The following is a 19,906-nucleotide window of genomic DNA, read 5'->3' as shown; positions in this document are numbered from 1 at the left end:
CTCCCCATGTCTCAGAAGCTAGCTTTACTGAATTCATTTTTTAAAAAAATAATATTTATTGAAATTTTTTTTAAAAATTACAATAAAAAAGACAATACAGAAAAAGAAAAAGAAAAAATAAGACCATCATTCTCAAATTCTCCACTTTCATTACCTTCTTTCTTTGACCTCCTCCTCCTCCCTTTTCTTGTATCCTGATTAATAGTTATCGCAGCAAATCCTTTCCATAATTCATAGTATTCTGTCATTACATTACCTTAATCTATTTCCATCTTATCTTATAGAAACCCTTAAAGCTTAAAATTTTTAAATCTTATTTTTACCAACTTCTCATAACCATAACGTTTTACATTACCTTAATCTATTTTCATCTTATCTTATAGAAAACCTTAAAGCTTAAAACTTAAATCTTATTTTTACCAACTTCTCATAATCATTTTTACCTAATTCTTTAAACATTTTTGCAAGAGCCAAGTAATTTCATTTCAACATTTTTCTAATATTCATCGATTTTATAAAACAATCCTAATGATAAAAAAAAAATAAAAACAATCCAGTCTTCATCCAGCGTCCCTTCCTCCTGGTCCTGGGTTTGTCAGTCCTTTTTATCCCATTGATCTAGCACATTAACCTGGTAATCTTATATCCGAGGCCCTCAAGTCACTTCCATGTCCCTTCCGCAGCTCTTCTTCATATTTTCCTTTCACTCGTGGGAACTCCAGCTTGGTAATGTTTTTGACCCTTTTCAACAAGTCGGCCCCTTTTCCATAGTCCAGACTAGACTCCATGTAGTATTTAAAGAGATGTTTCAGATTCCCTCCAAAATTAAGAGCCCCCACAGCTCCAAACATCTGACGGCCCATTGCCAGACTCGAAAAGTCCATTTTAGGGGGGTCTATCCAACCCCCCATTTCCAAGCCAAACCAAACTTTATCTTTTCAAATCTGGCTTTTTCCAAGTTCATTTATCAAATCCAAGAGTTTGTGTTCCTGCTGGGCCACAGCTCCCTCCATCTCTGGCGCTTGAGATTCAACAACATCCTCTTCTCTTAACTGTTCTGTCATGGCACACTCCTGTTTTAGTTCCTGGGTGGGCTCCACATAGTTTCCCACTACCTGTTCAAAAGTTCTGACCGCATTAGTCATCAAATCAGTCTTCTGACTTAACTGATCCAATAGGGCATTTACTTTACAGAGAGCACACAACAGTGCTTCTGAAAACATTGTCCTGCAAGGTCACAAGTCCTTTCCCATGGTTGTAATCTGTGGCAGCTGCAAGCTCCCTGGAATTAGTTACAGTTTCACAGTCCCCCTCTAGGGGGAAAACTTCTGGTTGTTCTTTCTTTTAAGGACAATAACAACAAAGTTTCTTTTTTAAAATACTTTGTCAATATTTGTTCCTTTAAAATGCGAAAGGAAACAATGGGATCACAATGTTACTCTTCTTTTAGCTATCTGTCTAAGACATTTGTCTCTGGTCAATGAGCTTCAAACGTCAATTCTGACACCCCGCTCCAGGATCAGGACGGTGGAAAGTTACTTTGCTTTAAACTCACTTCTGCAGGTTTAAACAGTCCAAAAAAGGTCCCCCTTCTTCTCCTGCTACCAAAGGGGGGGTTCAACAATTTTAAATGATGAAAACCAATCCTTTGAAAGTGATTTTCTAGGCTCTAGTTACGTTGTCTTTGCTTTACAAGGAAATGGAAGGCTGACTTCCTGTTTAGACCTTCCCGTTTCAGTACCAAATTAAGGTGAATTTTTAAGTCCAATTCCTTTCTGCTTGCCAGTTCTTATTTAAAGTCCAATTGTTCAATGTTTAAGTACTCACGGGTGATTATTTTAGATGCCAAATTGTCCCAGGAAAAAGGCAGCGCTCTCCGGCAACGGCTATGCGGCTTCGCTCCACGGAAAAAGCAACTGACTCACAGCACCGCGCCACTTCCCCCTCTTCGCTTCGGAGCCCGTTAGTGGGTTCCTTTGCGGGTTGGGGGGGCGCTAAGGGTGCCCGCCGAGTCCCACGGTCACAGGCTTCATCCGCCTGTGATTTCTGGAAGGGTCCCCGCTTCGCCGTAGCGGAAAGGACCCGTTTCACGCGGAGCTGGTCCCTCCAGTTCAGAGGCGATGGCGCCACCCCGGAAGTCTAGCTTTATTGAATTCAAAGGGGCTTACTCCCAGGTAAATGAAGCTAGGACTGCTAACTTCACAAAGCAATTTTCAATAAGATCCAACTACTAATTTCTAGATTAAAAAAACAAAAAACTTTTATTCAATAGCTCTAAAGTAATTAATTTGCTATTCTGGAATATCGTTATGCAGAGAATATTGTGGACAGTACCTTACAACCTTCACAAGCATGGACTCCATAATGGTAGCCTGAAGCTTTATCTCCACATATTCTACATTCAATATTTAACGATGCACTGGGCAGTTCATCTTTGCTACCCGAAACTGTGGAAAAATTCACAGAGGAGGGACTGGATGCTGGCGAGAGAGAGTCTGAAAGTTAAAAAAAAAAGTTAGCAAATACTAACAGCAAACTCAGGTGACTGAAAGCCTATAAGTTTGGAAGCTAAACAAGACAACTCAAAATATTTGAGAGGCACCTAGTTAAGCAAAAGAATATATATCTGTGAATTAAAAGAAATTACTTTTTTCCAACTGCATGACAGGAACCTGTGAGAAAATATGGAATTCTGATGGCAACTGAACTTATAGAGGATGGTTGGGTGGAGTATGGAAGAAAAGGGTTCTAATAAATAATAGACAAGCACACTGTATTGTGTCTACCAATCAAGTTTATGGCTGAGTGTGCCTGTCCCATCTTGGCAACCCCTGTTTAAGCCGGGGAGTTCTAAACAGAAGAGGCAAGAGCTGAGCAACAAGAGCAAACAGTCTCTTGGGCATGGTGGGTTTCTTTTGCAGGTCCCTTGGGATACTGGTGGACACACTGATGACCCCTGGTTTACACAAATCCCAAATCATGTTTCAGCAATATAGCAAACCAAGTATTTCAAATTGTATTAGGTGTCATAAGGGTACATAAAAGGTTGCTGCCATACATTAAAACAAAATCTGATTAAATTCATTCTAAATAATAACATTCTTACCTGTGATGATTGATCCATCAGACCCAGGTCCATTTCCCAGTGACTGGAAGTCTGTTACACTTAATGCTCCTGAACTATCCCCGCTTATAGATTGTGAGAGCTCTTGTATGGAATCCATATCTTGTAAGAATTCTTCAGATAAAGGACTACCAAGATCCTCATCCTTTAAGGGAAGGAGGGGGCAAAGCTGGCTTTCTGTGTCCACCATTTCGGTGAAGCAAAGTATGTCGCTCAGCATTTATTAGGCGTCTGAAAGCAAAACAAATATCTTAGCAAGGTAAGGTAAGCCACTTATTTGCCATATTTGTATGATTCCCTCTCAAAATACCCAGAGATGTAACTTATAGCATCAATGGTGCAAACCACGTTCAAATTTTCCGTATTCCCAGTGTATAACACAACTGAGCGTATAAGACGACCCCCAACTTTTCCAGTTAAAATATAGAGTTTGGAATATACTCGCCGTATAAGGCTACCCCTCTTCCAACGCACAACAGGTTAAGAACGTGCTTCAGGTTAAGAACGGACCTCTGGAACGAATTAAGTTCTTAACCCGAGGTACCACTGTATTCACATGTTGCTTATTCATAGAAGTGAAAAGCAAGTCATGGACTCAACATTCCTATGGAATGCCTGCCAAAGCCCCCCCCCCCCGGGGGGGCCTTGAATACAATAAAAGGTAAAGGGACCCCTGACCATTAGGTCCAGTCGTGACCGACTCTGGGGTTGCGGTGCTCATCTCGCTTAACTGGCCAAGGGAGCCTGCGTACAGCTTCCGGGTCATGTGGCCAGCAGGACTAAGCCGCTTCTGGCGAACCAGAGCAGCGCACGGAAACGCCATTTACCTTCCCGTCGGAGCGGTACCTATTTATCCACTTGCACTTTGACGTGCTTTTGAACTGCTAGGTTGGCAGGAGCTGGGACCGAGCAGGGAGCTCACCCCATCGCAGGGATTCGAACCGCCGACCTTCTGATCAGCAAGTCCTAGGCTCTGTGGTTTAACCCACAGCGCCACCCATGTCCCATTTGAATATAATACAATACAATAAAATAGCAATGCAGCAGAAAAATGGCAGGCACCAGAACATACCTGTGAAAAATGCAAACCAATGCTCATTTTAAATTTTTTTGAATATTTTAAATGGCTGTTTTTAACTGATTTTACCAATAAGTTTATTGTTTTATCTCTCTGTAAACCACTTTGAGGGTTTTAAAATATATAATCAAGTGGTGTACAATTTTTAGAAATGGAAATAAATAAAAAGATAAAAAATGCCTGGGGGAAAGAAAAAAATAGTCTAGTCAAGTCATGGGTTCATGTTTGCAAGTTCAATCACAGTCGTAAACTAGCATTATTTATTTTTCATTTATTTAATAAATTTGTACACCACTCTTCATTTGTAGATATCAAGGCAGTTCGCAACATAAAAATACAATATAAAAAACACAAAACACATAGTAAAAATTAAACATGTCATGGGGGATGTTTCCCCCCCCCCCCACTGGGCTCTAAATTGCATATAAATATGTAACTAATATTTTGGAGGTGATATCAGAATTCTCAACACTGCTACTATAACTTGGGATCTGAGATAACCAATCTCCCTTAAAACATCTCCCCTCCCCAAGAATTGCTGTACTGCCTGGCATTCTCACAAGTGCTGGTAGGTGTGCGCTTACATTTCTTGGTAAAGGATTGACAGCTCAAGAATCAAGCTAGCAAATTTGTGCATCATCATCATCAGCTGGACCAGATCAACAGCCCAGCTGTTCCCGCATCTTGTTCTTGCAGTGGCCAACCAGATGCCTGTGGGAAACCCACCTTCCGTTTCCAACAACTGATATTCAGAAGCCTGCTGCCTTCAAGAATAGCCATGATGACTATGCTCCATGCCCAACAGCCACTGGTAGCCTTATCCCCCATAACTTTGTCTAATCTTCTTTTAAAGCTATCCAGATTGGTATTCCAGATCATCTTTCTTCACTGCACTGCTAGCTACTCTGCCAGCTACTCTGTTAGGGAGTTGGACATGTTAAATCTCTTTCATTCTGTCAAATAAGAAAAATATTGGTTTTTTCCATTGAAATAGTTTAGTTTTCATTAATTATTATGAAATGTCCAAGCAAATAATTGTACATAGAGAAAATGGAATGCACATGCAGCAGTAAGGAAGTGTGAATGTTGCACATATAAACAAATAGGCAAGGAGGGGCAAAAAAATAGCAAATAAATAGATCCATTCATAGTTTTTTCGTGCTAGGAGTCTTTTGTTGGTGGGGAAAGGTAGTACAGGATTAGAAAAAAATGTAAAGGAAATCACCACCATAAGGTGGGTGCAGGCAGAGAGAAGGAAGACGATGCTTAAATCCAAGATCCCCCCCCCCCCAAATTCCCTGGTGATTCACGGTGCGTCTCATTTTTATTATGGAATGGTCTTTTAAATCCACAGGCTGCACTGCTCTGGCAGCCAAAACCATCCAGAGTCATATCTCTGTGGAGTTGTTTTCAACCCTCTAATCTCATGTTCCAATAAAGAAAGATTACCAACTGTCCTTGAAAGAGTAGTTAAATATTCACTTCTCATTTAGGACTTTTGACCTCAAGACAAAAACACCAGCTTCAACAATAATTCAAGTGCAGAATACTGTGTGATCACGCCACGTGTCCAGATCCCTCTCTCTCTCCTATATCTGTTATGTTATAACTGCATTGGTTTGTGGTCTTTACAAACCATGATTTAGCCTTCAAACTATGCTGAATCTCAGGTTTATGCAGATTCTCTATTTAGAGATAATCTTTTAGAACTCTGCCCCGCTCCCGGTTTTATTTCATTTTTCTTACTTGACTACTTTGCAAAACAGTTATTGAACTCTTGCCAGTTTTGTACAATTCTACCTCTTATGTATTCTCAAAGATACTCAACAGCACAGTGCTACTTGGTCTCCAATTAATACTTTGGCCTTGTTTTCACTAGTAGTATGGATCAATAAGGGCACCATTTGGGAAAACTTGAATGCAAAATTGAAATATGAAATACAGTATACACACATTGCTTCCCAGCAAACCATGCTAAAGTTTCTTAAATAATGATTCTATAGAAAACTTTAAATTAATTGGAGAGATATAATAATATGCAAGGAGAATTTAAGGGGGGAAAGGGAAACCAGAGGGGGTGGGGGGAGTCATTAAATGCAAATTTGGATTGGATATGTATAAACAAAAGAAAAATGCTGTTATTTTGAAACTTGAAAAAGAAAATATTAAAAAGAAAAAAGAAAACTTGTAATCCATACAGAAGTATAGTAAGCAATTCCACCCACAGTCACAGTTTTCTGTGCTGCCTCTGCTGAATCCACAGTGCTAGAGGCAAGTCATTGCTTTCATTGCCTCTTCAGCAGTAGGAAGCACAGGAACAGAAATTCCATGCAAGATTCTCTCCAGACGTGCATTTCGTTTATTCGGACTGTACCATAGTTTCTAGCTACACAAGAATAATGTATCACATGCTACATTTTCTTGTGAACTCAAACCCAGAAGAAGATCATTTAGGAAACTAGTATCATGACTTCACAGCATAACATCTGAACGAAATGTTAGTACACTCTGAAGTTCCTTTTTTTATTTAGCAATTAAATATGTATAGCAATTTTCCCAGTCCTAGATAAGTGTCTTACCTCATCAATATCCAGCACAACCAATGCTTATTATTCCTATTCACAGCAAAACTTAAATTTCCTTCAGTTCAATTTATTTCTCCCACTCCCGTCAATTTTCTCTCTCAGCTGTTTTCCTCCTCTCCTGCCTAGGAAGGCCAGTGCACTCCTCCAGCTTCCCCCCATCCCAGCTCTCCCTGCATCTGCACAGCTGCAGCCTCCACACCATCTGTAGCCCCTGCACGATTCATTACAAAATACAAACAGACCACAATTATTTACAAGTTGAAAAGCTACAGTGAAACTAACATCTGTTTGCGGAAGAAACTGCACAAGAATGAATTCTTCTTCTGGGCTGAAGAGAAAAACGATACTATGTCCTTTCACTGGTATTCTTTCTTGCTTTTACTGCCAATGCATTGCATCACTCCGTGTTACAATACAATATTGGGAAAGCATACACATACTTAATACAACAACTCATATCAGCGTCTTCTTCCTTGTTTGGTTATACACTTTATACATGAACACGTTTTCTGCTGCATTTTCTCAGCAGCAGATACAGAAGCATACATGCTCTCTCATTCTCTGTCTCTGGTCAACACTTGCATGTTCTGGCAACACAGAGGCAGGGAGGGAGGGAGGGCGGGAGGGCAAGGAGTCTTACTAGCACCTGCTCTCCTCTTCTTCCCTTGACCTGTATTTATGTGCAGTGGTACCTCGGGTTACATAGGCTTCAGGTTACATAGGCTTCAGGTTACATACGCTTCAGGTTACAGACTCCACTAACCCAGAAATAATACCTCGGGTTAAGAACTTTGCTTCAGGATGAGAACAGAAATCGTGCTCTGGTGGCACGGCGGCAGTGGGAGGCCCCATTAGCTAAAGTGGTGCTTCAGGTTAAGAACTGTTTCAGGTTAAGAACAGACCTCCGGAACGAATTAAGTACGTAACCAGAGGTACCACTGTATACAGAACAGTAGGAAGTTAAGTGAAAATAGCTCATAAAGGTTTTCAAGAATATACCCTATTCAACATATATCTACTTCAGTAAATAGCTTTATTTCTTTTTTATTTAAGTATTTATAAACCACACATTCATAGGAAACATAACAAGGACAGGGCCGTCTTACCCATAGGCACTAGGGGTGTGGGGCACCCGGACGCGGGCTCTCAGGGGCTCCAGGCTGAGAGTCCGGGGCAGAGATTTGGAGTCCGGGGATTGGGAAGAGCCGACAGCCACTGCTGAGTGGAGCAGAGGCTGTCAGAGCAGGGTGAGCGAGGCGATGAGGCAGCCCTCCTGCGCGCCTGGGATTGGTGGGCCGTTGAGAGGCCTGTTCAGCGCATGCTGCTCACACGAGGCGCCTGGCTTCGCTCAGTTGCTGCCACTGCCGCCACCTCGGGTTTGACTGTTGTTGAACTGGGCTCTGCTTGCACCCCCCCCCAGGTGCCCGGCCCTACTCTGCTGCTGCCTCGGGCTTCTCTGTTGCTGCTGAGGTGGCTGGCCAGGCCAGCTCTGTGCGCCTCACCAGCCCACCCTAAAAAAGGTCAACAACTCTGGGCAACCGGGGGGGGGGGGCGCCAGGCGGATCTTTGCACCCCGGCGCCGCATATGCTTAAGATGGCCCTGAACAAGGCAGTATATAACATAAACCATAATATAACAGCATCTGCAAAAATATCAGTACCATGTCAATATAACTTGGTTGGGGGGGGAATCAAATTCCAAATGCTGGTTTGAGAAATAGTTTTTAGGACCCTAAAGGAAAGCAGGTAAGGAGTTCCACAGGACAGGGTCTGCCACACTCAAGGATCACTCTTGCTAAAAGCTGGCTGAACTTCAGGGGCATGGAGGACCACCAAAAGTGGCCCATCAGAAGATTTCTGCGATCCCAAGGAACCAGGCAGCTCTTAAGGTACTTTGGAGGCAAACTGTTTAGGGCAGGCATAAGCAAAATCGGTCCTTCAAATGTTTTAGGACTACAACTCCCACCATCCCTGACCACTGGTCTTCTTAGCGAGGGCTGATGGGAGTTGTAGTCCCAAAACATCTGGAGGGCCGAGTTTGCTTATGCCTGGTTTAGGGCTTTGGGACTTAACACAAGAACCTTGACCCTGGGCGAATCAGCAACCAGTGGAGTTTTCTCAGCAAAGGAGTTAACATTTTGCCAGTAACCTGTTCCAGTGAGCGGTCTGGCCACCGCATTTCGCACTAGCTGCAGCTTCTAGACCCCATACAAAGGCACACATGAAGCACATTCCACTAATCAAGTACTGATATTACCAATGCATGGACCACTGAGGTCAAGCTACCCTGATCCAGAAGGGTGCGAAGAAAAATTGTAGCATATTTAAAGCAGCATATTTAAGAACAGAAAAGCAATAGTGTGTAAATATGAGTAACAGAATTTTGTAGCTGGGAGAGATCACAAGGGTCATGTGGCACAACCCTGCAATGCAATGATAATCACAAAATTGGAGGAATTCGAACAGCAGTTTATGAATAAGTATGCCATATGAGCTTGCATAAACATAAATTTGCTGATACCATCATCTGAAGTAGTTACATTGCGTAATTAGTAGCTCCTGCACAAATTATTTACTTTTTTGTTTTAGTAAAATCATTCATATTTACAAACACATTGAATACTCCTGAAAACAAAGTTGTAGGATACCCTACATACTCTCTCTCCTTAATTCCCTGCATTTCCCATCATCCCAGGAAAGCCTGCTATATACATCCTGACATCATAAGTAAGCTCCAGAGTAGTGGCTATAGCCCCAAGCAGCTGTCCGTCCCTGGCCAGTTTCTGCATCCCCAAATGCCACTCTCTCAGATTTAAGGATATCCTTAGACAAGTCACAAGCCCAGGTGCCAGTTCTTAAACTGCAAACATACAGGCTCCTTGATCTTCCACAAGGATAAAAGAGAGATGTAGTAGCACTTTACTCATCAAAAATATAAAATGCATTAAGATTAGATCTTCTAAACTAGTAAAATAAATACAACAAAATTCTATAATGTATTATTAATTTAATATTATACTGCTGTAATGCTATTTATAGGCACAGGACAGATAAGAAAATGTAGAAGTCTACATTTTTTCATTAAGAAGGAACACACAGTAACATCATTCTCCACCACCCAGGAAAAAAAATCCCCCAGAAGGTGAGGAGTAGAAACCCGTGAGAGGGAATTTCTTTGCGCATCCAGTCTCTGATTCTAAGCTGAATTGACTAGATAGCTACATTAGTCTCTGACTCTAAGACTTGTGAAATACCACAGCTATCCTAAATCATGTCATTTCCACAGCTAGACATTGCTATTCCTCGAGACTTGCAACGTGCCATTCTTTCCCATAGACCTGGGTGGTGCAACCTCTCAGGCCAAGTGGACTGCAAGAATACACTGACATAGAACCTGTGTGCCAGCACTGAATTAAATTTCCATATCGTCAATTAAAGTATGGAGAATATAATATTAGTTAATATACACGACTAATATATTTTATTAAATATATAATTAAATACACCTTTAATAAATGTAATATAGTTAATTATTAAACAAATTTAATATACACAATTGGGATGAGTACCTGACAGAAGCACAGGACAGAAATGCAGGAGAACTCAGGATCGGAACGTGTGTGAGAATCTGACTGCTGAAATCCCACCCAGAGAAGATACAAGTGCAGGGAAAGGGAATCAATGCATCCTCCAAACAAGTGACTTCCCAGTCAAGGAGGAGTTGGTACATTTTTGACAGAGTTTTCATTTAGGAGTTGACCAAATCTGTTTCCAATCAAGATGTTTCTGTCGCAAACCCCTTTTTAAATCTATTTTGAATGTTTCAAATAGTTGATAATATTGGAACCAATCCGCTATCCGTTCTCTTATCTCTTCAAAGCTTTTCAGCTTTAATTCATATTATATACCAGTAGTAGTTTAGTACCCAAATAAGGCTTTGCATGTATTACTACACCCATTTTTATCAAATTATTAGAAGAGATAAAGTCTAGTCCCAGTCTCTCGTTTGATAAAACTCTTTTATGTTTTTTTGCGACGTGGGCCTCTTGCAGGCATATTATGTCATGTTTTTGTTTTTCTAAAACATGTGCCACCCTATTTCTCTTTGCTTTTTCGTTAAGTCTATTCACATTCCATGTGATAATTTTGAGATCCATCCTTTATTATAAACTATGACACCTGAAACATTAAGTCCTTTCACAGCTACTGAGTGAGCAGTGCTCAAAATTGGGATGGGAAAGCTACGCACCACATGGCACCTGGAACCTGGGTTATGGGTGCCAAAACACAATGTGTAAATGCATTTCTTCCCTGCAGATCTCCCCGCTCGCTTTGTCCTTTTTTCTTACTTGGTGGAAGCTGCCTGGGTCTGGTTTTGTCTGAGCTCAGGCAGCGATTCTCGAGCCTCAGGAGCAGAGGGCTGCTCCTGGTGGCCGTGGGGGACAGCAGCAGAGGTGGCAGCAGGATGCCAATGGCCTTGGCAAGAGGTCTGGGGGTGCTGCCAAGGAAAGGAGCCGTTGGGGTTCATCATCAGCGCTGCAAATGTGGAGCTGCTTGTTTGGCTGCTTCAACTTCGTAAGCAGCTCTGGCAGCTTCTGCACTTCAGCATCAGCACCACCATGGCTCCAAAGAACCCCGTGACTCTTTCACCCCACAAGGCAGCAACAGGACAGCTCCTCTCCTCCTCTCCCTCTGCCAGCTCCTCTCCCCTTCCTCCTATTCTCTCTCTGTCAGGTGAAGCTCCCCCTCCCTCCCCTTCTTCCCCATCTCCAACGTGGGGAGAAGACTCTAAGGCCAGGCAGAATCAGCTGGCTTCCGCAGTATTGGAGAATAGAAAGAAGGGAACAGAATGAGGAAGCTTCGCAATGAAGTGCAGAAGCTTCTAGAGCTGCTTAAGAAGTTGGAGCAGCCAAATGAACAGCTCCACATTTGCAGCACTGAGTGGCAGCCCCAAACAGCTCCTCTCCTTGGCAGCATCCCATCAGCTCTTCTCCTCAGCAGCAGATGCCGCCGACTGTGCCTCTGGCCGAGACCCGTCAAGAGTTGCTGCCTAGGATGTTTCGGCACATGCGTCTTCTGGTACCGTGCTACCCCATCAACCAGGCAGGGCAGTACAGCAGCAAAAGAGGCATGTATTTTGGTGTCCTGATGCCCCACAGACCAACTGACTGGTGTGGTATTGCCAGGGGGAGATGTTAGGCACAAAGCAATGGCACCTGGACATCTGCACTGCCTCGCAAAAGGTCGGCTGCCAGTCAAAATTAGATGGGCTAATTTTGAACGCTGTGAGTGAGCCAACAACAAAATAAGAATTGAACTCTTGAGCTGATGTGAAACAAAACAGACCAGGAGTTCTGATATTATAAAAAATATTATTTTGTCAACTTACACCTATTCAAGCAAGTATATCTGTAATAGTTTCTTTCCACAGTGCCTTGAAGAAATCAGAGTGGTTTGCATAATATACAAAATGCAAATTTTACTTACCATTTACAACAGATTCTTGGAAAACTAGAAACAAAAACTGTATCCATAATATGTTTCCCTTCCATTTTCTTGGCAGACTTGCTTGTTGTTAAATTCACCATGTATTCTGGATTTCTAGTGTTTTCACTTAAAAAGAAAAAGAGTACTACATAAGATAAACAGAACATGGAAGGGGACTCTTAAATGCAGCTAAGGCACATGCAAACTTCCGCAAGTCTGTTGCCCCCTCCCCCAAACTTTAATAAGGTATGTCTATTACTATCCAATCTAGCAACTGCACTTTCAAAAAATCTAATCAGCAGGTAAATTATTAGTCCCATATATTAAGATCTATACAAGCAGATACTAGATATCAAGAACAAGCCTGGTTTTATCAATTTGCCCAAGGCTTCTGTCTAGGTATCTTTAATGTTAGCTCTCTGAGCAAAGTGCAGACTTCAAAGCTCTTTGGGACTACAGCTCAAGACACATAACTATTTTACAAAGATTTCAACTGTATCTTGAATATTGTATAATTCATGCTTAAGCAGTGCATTAAAAGTTGTGCTCTAAGCAGCTGTTTTCTTCCCATTTTTAACTTTTGCTAAATATCTTCAAGATTTATGTGCATGAGATCACTATTATTTCCTCCTATCAGCTCTCCTGCAAGGGAGCCTAGGAAAGCCTTTCTGTTTCAGAGGACCTGCCCCTTCCAGGTAGATCTTCTCTCAACCTTTTATGTCCATACCAAAAAGTTTTATTTTATTTTCTTACATTTTCTTACATTTTTTCTTAGCCTTTTCTTACATATTCTCCTATGTATACTATTTCTAAGGTTGCCATTTCCACCCTTAGACTTCGTCCTGTGCATTTAACAGTCCGGCTCACACAAAAAATAAGAAAATGAAATATTTCGTGGCCTTGGGGAAAAGGTTATGAGGAAAAAACCATCAGCTTAATTTCTATATGCCAGGCTGCAGCTAAATGCATAGGACTAGGGCCAAGAGGTGGCAACCAAAGCAAAAATCCACATTCAGAATCAAATTTGGGAAAAGATTAGATTAGTGATCTTGGTGAATGGAAATTACACAGTGGCCAAGAATGAAAATTAACAAAAATGACTGATTATCGACTTTAAAGTATTATTATGCTTAGGTGCAACCACCCAAATATCCAATGCAGCATAATCTTGTTGTGTTTTTACTACACTGTTACTTGCCCAAGGCTTAAAGATAGCAGTATGTGATACAAACTAAAATAATTCTATTTCTAAAAAGAGTGTGTTTTCTGACACCTTAAAGATTAATATCCTAGATGATCTAAATTAGCATATTTAGTTTACCTGTAATTAGTTTATTTTACCTTTATTTAGTTTTTAAAGCACTAAAAACTTTTGAAATATCAGACCAAGCTTGCCTAATACTGTATTTGCAATTGGTAGCCACAGTGAGAACAATATGAAATGAAGAAAAGTAAAGCTTGTTATAACTATGCTATTAACTACGCCAGTGGTTTTCAACCAGTGTGCCTTGGCACCCTGGGGTGCTTTGAATGATGGTTAATAATAATAATAATAATAATAATAATAAATAATTTATTATTTATACCCCACCCATCTGGCTGGGTTTCCCCAAACACTCTGGGCAGCTCCCAACCGAATGTTAAAAACACAATACCACATTAAACATTAAAAATTTCCCTAAACAGGGCTGCCTTCGGATGTCTTTGGAAAGTAAGATAGTTGCTTATTTCCTCCTCTAATGCCCTCTTGCATCTCTGCCTCCCAAAGGCTTGCACAGCTGTTTGTTGCAGCAGCCCTTGCTACAAGCTCCCCAGGCGAATGGTGCCTGGGGCTGGCCAGGGAGTGCTTCCCAGGGCCCTGTGGGGCAGTGTGAGGAGGCCCCTCTCTTTGGGGCAGGTGCGAGGGCAGCAGCAGCAACTGTCCAGAGGACTCCCCAGGAGAGGGAAGAGGAGAACACTCCACAAGGGAAGGTGTTTGAAAAAGGGTGAGAGGCTGTCAGCTCTGCAGGCAAGGGGTCAAATAACTGGGCTCCTGAGCCCCACTGGGGTGCCACAGAAAGAATGTAGTTGGTCAAGGGAGCAGTGGACTCAAATAGGTTGAAAATGACTGAACTATGCTATTAACTAGAAGCTGTCATCATGCAACAGTGGCCACACCCTGGGAATGGCTTCAACAGGCTGGCTAAACCAGGTGAGGGTAGCCAATGGGTTTCAAACCCTCAGTGAGTTGCAGACTTCCCCTGCATGTGAAGACAGGCTCCAGCAGATTGAGTGGACAAGAGTGGGTCCAACAGTCAAGAAAGCGTATTCTGCACACACTGTAGAGGGAAGTGAGGGGCAGATGGGGCTCATCAACCTGGGAAGGGAGCCCAACTAGGAGAAGGAAAATTCTGGTCCTAAGCCTCTGCCACCTTGTGGCTATACTCACGGTAAATCATGAGGAAAAATCCATACTTGCTGCCTCTTCGGGAGAATAAAAGGCTTAGGAGTAAACCCTACATAAATCTGGACAAGAAAATCGGATGGCGTCTTGTACACCTCCTTCTGGCAACTGCTGCAGCCAAGCTGATGCCAAACATCTTGCTCTGCTTTCCTTTGGACTGCATCAGCAGGGCTGAGAGGGTCTTGTTACCCGGGACTCAACTGTGTAACTGACCGTAAGTGGTCATTCTTAAACAAAGCAATTTGAAAGAGTAACACTTTGCATTGACCAGAATAACACTTTGCATTGATGTGGACTGTAGACAACAAAAGCTTATGTCATGAGCAAGAATAAATTTGTTTAGGGTGATATCCTACAACTTAATAAAAAGATTCCTTCCAGCAGCACCTTAGAGACCAACTGAGTTTGTTATTGGTATGAGCTTTCGTGCGCATGCACACTTCTTCAGATGCACACGAAAGCTCATACACTTCATCAAAGTCACAGCTAACCTTAGAAGACACAACAGAAAAACTCTGCAACATACAGGAAATATAATTAAAAATCTTATTTGTTGTTCTTTACTAAAACTTGTCAGAAATTTTAACAAGCTGTGCAATAGGTCTTCCAATTTGCTGTTTTACTTCTCTGTGGAAATATTAACAGCATTCTACAAGTCAAAAGTCTCACAATTGTAGTAAAAGATTAAGGATAAGTACATTCCTTGTTTCTGCTGGTGTTATGTACACAAAAACAATACCATGCCTTTGCAGTATCAGTAACACCCCTATGGTAGGCGCTTCATTTACATACATTAAAATGCTCATTTTAAAATGAATACACACCTAGTCACAAGAGGCCTAAATTTAAAAAATGACCTGAATAAATCCTATCTCTTACACACCCATCCCAAAGGGGAAAAAACAAATGGAAACTTAGGCTTAAAGGATGAGAGCAAAAGCTGGAAGGTATACGAGTCTAAATAAGTAACAGACAATTCTTACATTTAAATTAACTCCTACAACAAATTAAAGAAAATATTTGAAACATTACTTTCATTTACTTGCTACAACAAGCTTTTAATTTCTCCGCAGCTAATCTTTCCATGTTTGATTTCAATCTCAGCAGGTAAATTAAAACAGATTAAGAAAGTGTATTTTGTGGCAAAGTTTCCCATCTAGAATTACATCAAAACAACCCATCACATTTGGGCTAATAAAACTCTTGTGATGGGGGGGGGGGGGAATCCAACCTGATAAGGCAGCCATCATTACCCATGAGAAGACCAGAAGTGCAATGCTGGTCCACAGCTATATTTATTCCAATGCAAAAACTTTGAAATTCACATTATATTAATGAAAAAGGCAAGGGTGAAAAAGTAACAAATAGTTAATGTTTAAAAGTAAAGCAAGCAGGTTTAACATAATCTATCCACACAAATCCTCAATTCCAAAATCCCTACCTCCATCTTATTACTGCAGCAATGCAGGGCACAAGTAACTTGGCAAGATTCCTCCTCCCACGTCCCATGATAACTATGCCTTGCTTTCCCAAAATGGAAAGTGGGGGAGGGGAAGGAGAGAAGGAATATCTTATGTACTTGGATCATAGAAAGCAGGAGAGTCACCAAGGTCAATCACCAAAACGCATTTTGCTAACATAAGATGAACAATATGCCTCTGAACACAGAAAGATCACCAAGGAAAGTGTTGTTGCCACATGTTTAAACTTATAATTAGATGCTTTTGCAGGCCAATCTTTCTAGCGTTTACCTGGAAATAAATAATCCCACTAAAATGATGGAGCAGCCTTCATTATTTATGCATTGTACAGCACAAGTTCCAATTATAGTATAGTATAGTATAGTATAGTATAGTATAGTATAGTCATACCTTGGGATAAATACGCTTCAGGATAAGTATTTTCGGGTTGTGCTCTGCGGCGACCCGGAAGTAACGTTTCGTCGCTTGCGCATGTGCAGACGGTCAAAATGACGTCACGTGCATGCACGGAAGCGGCGAAATGTGACCCGCGCACGGGCAGTCGCATCTTATGTTCTGTTCAGGATGCGAACGGGGCTCTGGAACGGATCCCGTTCGCATGCCGAGGTACCACTGTATAGTACAGTATAGTATAGTATAGTATTAGTATAGTATAGTATAGTATTAGTATAGTATAGTATAGTATAGTATAGTATAGTATAGTATAGTATAGCATAGCAATGTATTTCACCTACAAAGTGTAGTTACAACCTACTTAGGTGTTATACTAACTCCAGTTATGAGTTGAAGGCTGGGTATAAGTGTCAGCTTACAACTGATAATTCAGAAAAATGGTAATTTTGTCTAGTCTGCCACCTAAATGCCATTTGCCAGAAATACTACATTTTTATAAAATAAATTATATTCATCAATCCACCCAGGAGCAACAAGTTATTGCTTTCAGTTATCTTCCTGAAAATAAACTGCACTACAGATTTTTTAAAAATGATACATAAGCCTACTTATTGTTATTTTTATGTCCTTCCAATGCCCTGGATACTTTTAGGACTACACTCTCAATAATTTCGGGGGAGGGGAGTGGGGTAAAAAATCTGGTAACCCTGCAGGTTAGAATAGAAACATTTTTCCTTGTCAAACCACAGAAATAAATCCCAATTTTGGCAGCAAAGCCTCCTGCTTTGTGGGTATGGATCGCTTCCAACTATTGTTTATGTCAGAGACACAACTGTTCTGCCCTTGTCTCAAGGATAACACTATCACCCATCCAAGACAACAGAATCAACCCACCTATGTTGGTGTGCATATGACCCACATCCAAAACCAAAGAAATACTTCACATATTCAACAGAAAGAATTACCACCTAAATTGTGATGGCAGCTTCTTACAAGATCTTTCTTTTGCGCCAACCTCTATGTTACTCTGTTATAGATATTTTAAGGCCCTTTACTCCAGAATTCACAGGCAGTTTCTTTTGAAACACCCTAGCCTTTGGTTAGGATACAGGGCGCAGTCTACCAACACAAAGTCCAACAGTCTGATAAAATGCAATTACATCATCCCAGCCTGAGCTTTTGATTCACAAGAATTGATACAGATCATCGTTCCCCACGTCATCTTGAAGAGGAGTTCTGTGAAACTCAATCGTTTACATAATCCTAAAAGAGTCTAGCCAATAAAATATGTAAGATACTGGTTTTGCTAGCCTATCACATTGGTACTGCACCCTTCCTTTAATGAGTTCAGGGCGGCAGACACAAATGTAGGTTGCCATACTTTATCCTCACAACAAGCATGCCAGGCTGGTTAGGCTGAGAGGGAGCAATGCGCCCAAGGTCACCGGCTGAGTTTCAGAGCTGAGCAGGGATTTGAACTGTGACCCCTTGATTCCTGAGACCAGGAAGAAGGTGGGGTGGGGAAAATCCACACTTTTATCACCACTAATCCCTGCATAACTTGCACATAGTTCTGAAGACTTTTTAAAAGTTTGAAATAAATAATAATTGCTAAGAGATCTTGACCTATTTTAACCTATTTTAACAAGAATATTGTTGGAACATTTCCCCCTCAAGCTATTTATGCAATACCATTAGAGTACAGTGGTACCTCGGGTTAAGTACTTAATTCTGGAGGTCTGTACTTAACCTGAAACTGTTCTTAACCTGAAGCACCACTTTAGCTAATGCGGCCTCCCGCTGCCGCTGGAGCACGATTTCTGTTCTCATCCTGAAGCAAAGTTCTTAACCTGAAGCACTATTTCTGGGTTAGCAGAGTCTGTAACCTGAAGTGTATGTAACCCGAGGTACCACTGTATCTGGACTTTACAAGGTGACAAAAATGGAGCTTAAACTCTGTGTTTAGACCCAAAAAAAGGAGAACAAATAAGACAAAGTTAATTATGCTGCTCTTAGGTTTTATTTCAGCTGAAAGAGAGGAATACGCAGCCAAACAAACATAGGGTTTCCACTTTTTAATCTTAAAAGGATTCCTATACTCTCTGCAGTCTTTGACAGGCAGGAATTCAACATGTGCAGCCTTCCCTTCCCAGGTGAAACTTTCCCAATTGCTACACCTGTTGCATTTCTTCTTGACTGCAAAGTTTGAAGGGAAGCAGGCAGCCCAACGATCCCTTCTTACTTCTGTTCCTATTAGAGTTTGTCCTCCCCGAAGGAAGGATGGAAGGAAGGAAGATTAGTAGCAGGCGGAAAGAAGGCTACAAACCTCGCATTGGGGAGCAAAGGAATACACATACCGTGGAGCAAAAGTGACAGGCAGCACCTCAAGCGGCGCGGATTTCCTCAGCCTGGAAACGCGGCCGGGACGAGGAGCTTCACCGGACGGCGCGCCAGGGGCCTTTCCCGCGTCCGCGCTGCGCAGCAACCACCTGGCCTTGCCCGCGGCTTTTATCTAAGTAAGCGAGGAAAGAAGGTCACACGCGCCCTTCTCGAGCCCGCCGGACAGACGGCGATTCAACCAGTAGAGCTCCTCCTCTTCCCGCCCGGAGAGGTCGGCTGCGGAGGAGAACTTCACTTGTTGACTGTGCGCCTTGGCGACGCCGCTGAAATGCACAAAGGAGCCGCGGCAGCAAAAGGCCGAGCCGCTCGCTGCGCTTCCGCCGAGGAAGGAGGTGGCACACCTGGCCTGGCCCGCCCGGGCTCCCCTCCGGGGCGCAGCTGCGGGTTGGGGCTCCCAGCCGGCCTGGCCCCCTCGGACTCTGCCCGGGCCGCCGCGGAGGGGCAGGTACCGGAAATGAGGTCGCCGTGCACACAGCAGCCCACGGCCCCAGCCCACGCCCGCGCACACCTCCCGCCAGGGCCGGCTGCTATTGGGCCGCGAAGGCCGGGCGGGCGGGCCGAGCCGGCGGGCGGGCGGGCGGCGGAGGAGGAGGAGGAGGCTGGGGGGGGGGCGCCCGGGGCGGGCGAAGCCCAGAGGCGTCGCTTGGGCAGCCAGGTCCGCGGGAGACGCGGCGCCCCCCAGGCAGGCAGCGGGGCAGAAAATGGGCTCAGCTGTATTTGCAATGCTCGGTTTGCGGGAATGTTCAGGGAGGCAGGAGAGGATATAGTGTTTAATTATATCCTTCCCAACTTGTGTTAACAAGTTCTACAATTTAGCAGAGTAACATGCCCCTTTTTAAACTTACATAGCGGTCAACGTTTTTGCCAGGCTTGTTTAAGCCTCTAAAAAAAGTTTCCTGGTAATTCCCCTTTTAC

General features: G+C 42.6%; 1 protein-coding gene across 1 annotated transcript in view; it reads right to left on the bottom strand.

The window, feature by feature from the left end:
• The window catches only part of PPARA (peroxisome proliferator activated receptor alpha), a 35,252-nt gene extending 15,985 nt beyond the window's left edge, over positions 1-19,267 (bottom strand). The window contains exons 1-4 of the mRNA XM_081005601.1: positions 18,949-19,267; positions 12,275-12,400; positions 3,107-3,355; positions 2,335-2,495 (exon numbers count right to left, since the gene is read on the bottom strand). Of these exons, the coding sequence (XP_080861727.1) occupies positions 2,335-2,495; positions 3,107-3,344 (399 nt within the window). The 5' untranslated portion in view covers positions 3,345-3,355; positions 12,275-12,400; positions 18,949-19,267. The remainder of the gene's footprint in view (positions 1-2,334; positions 2,496-3,106; positions 3,356-12,274; positions 12,401-18,948) is intronic.
• Positions 19,268-19,906: the final 639 nt, after the last annotated feature.

The sequence above is a fragment of the Podarcis pityusensis genome, assembly GCF_964106645.2.
Source record: "Podarcis pityusensis genome assembly, chromosome: 5".
In the NCBI taxonomy this organism is placed as follows: Eukaryota; Metazoa; Chordata; class Lepidosauria; order Squamata; family Lacertidae; genus Podarcis; species Podarcis pityusensis.
This window is presented reverse-complemented; position numbering and strand designations above follow the sequence as displayed.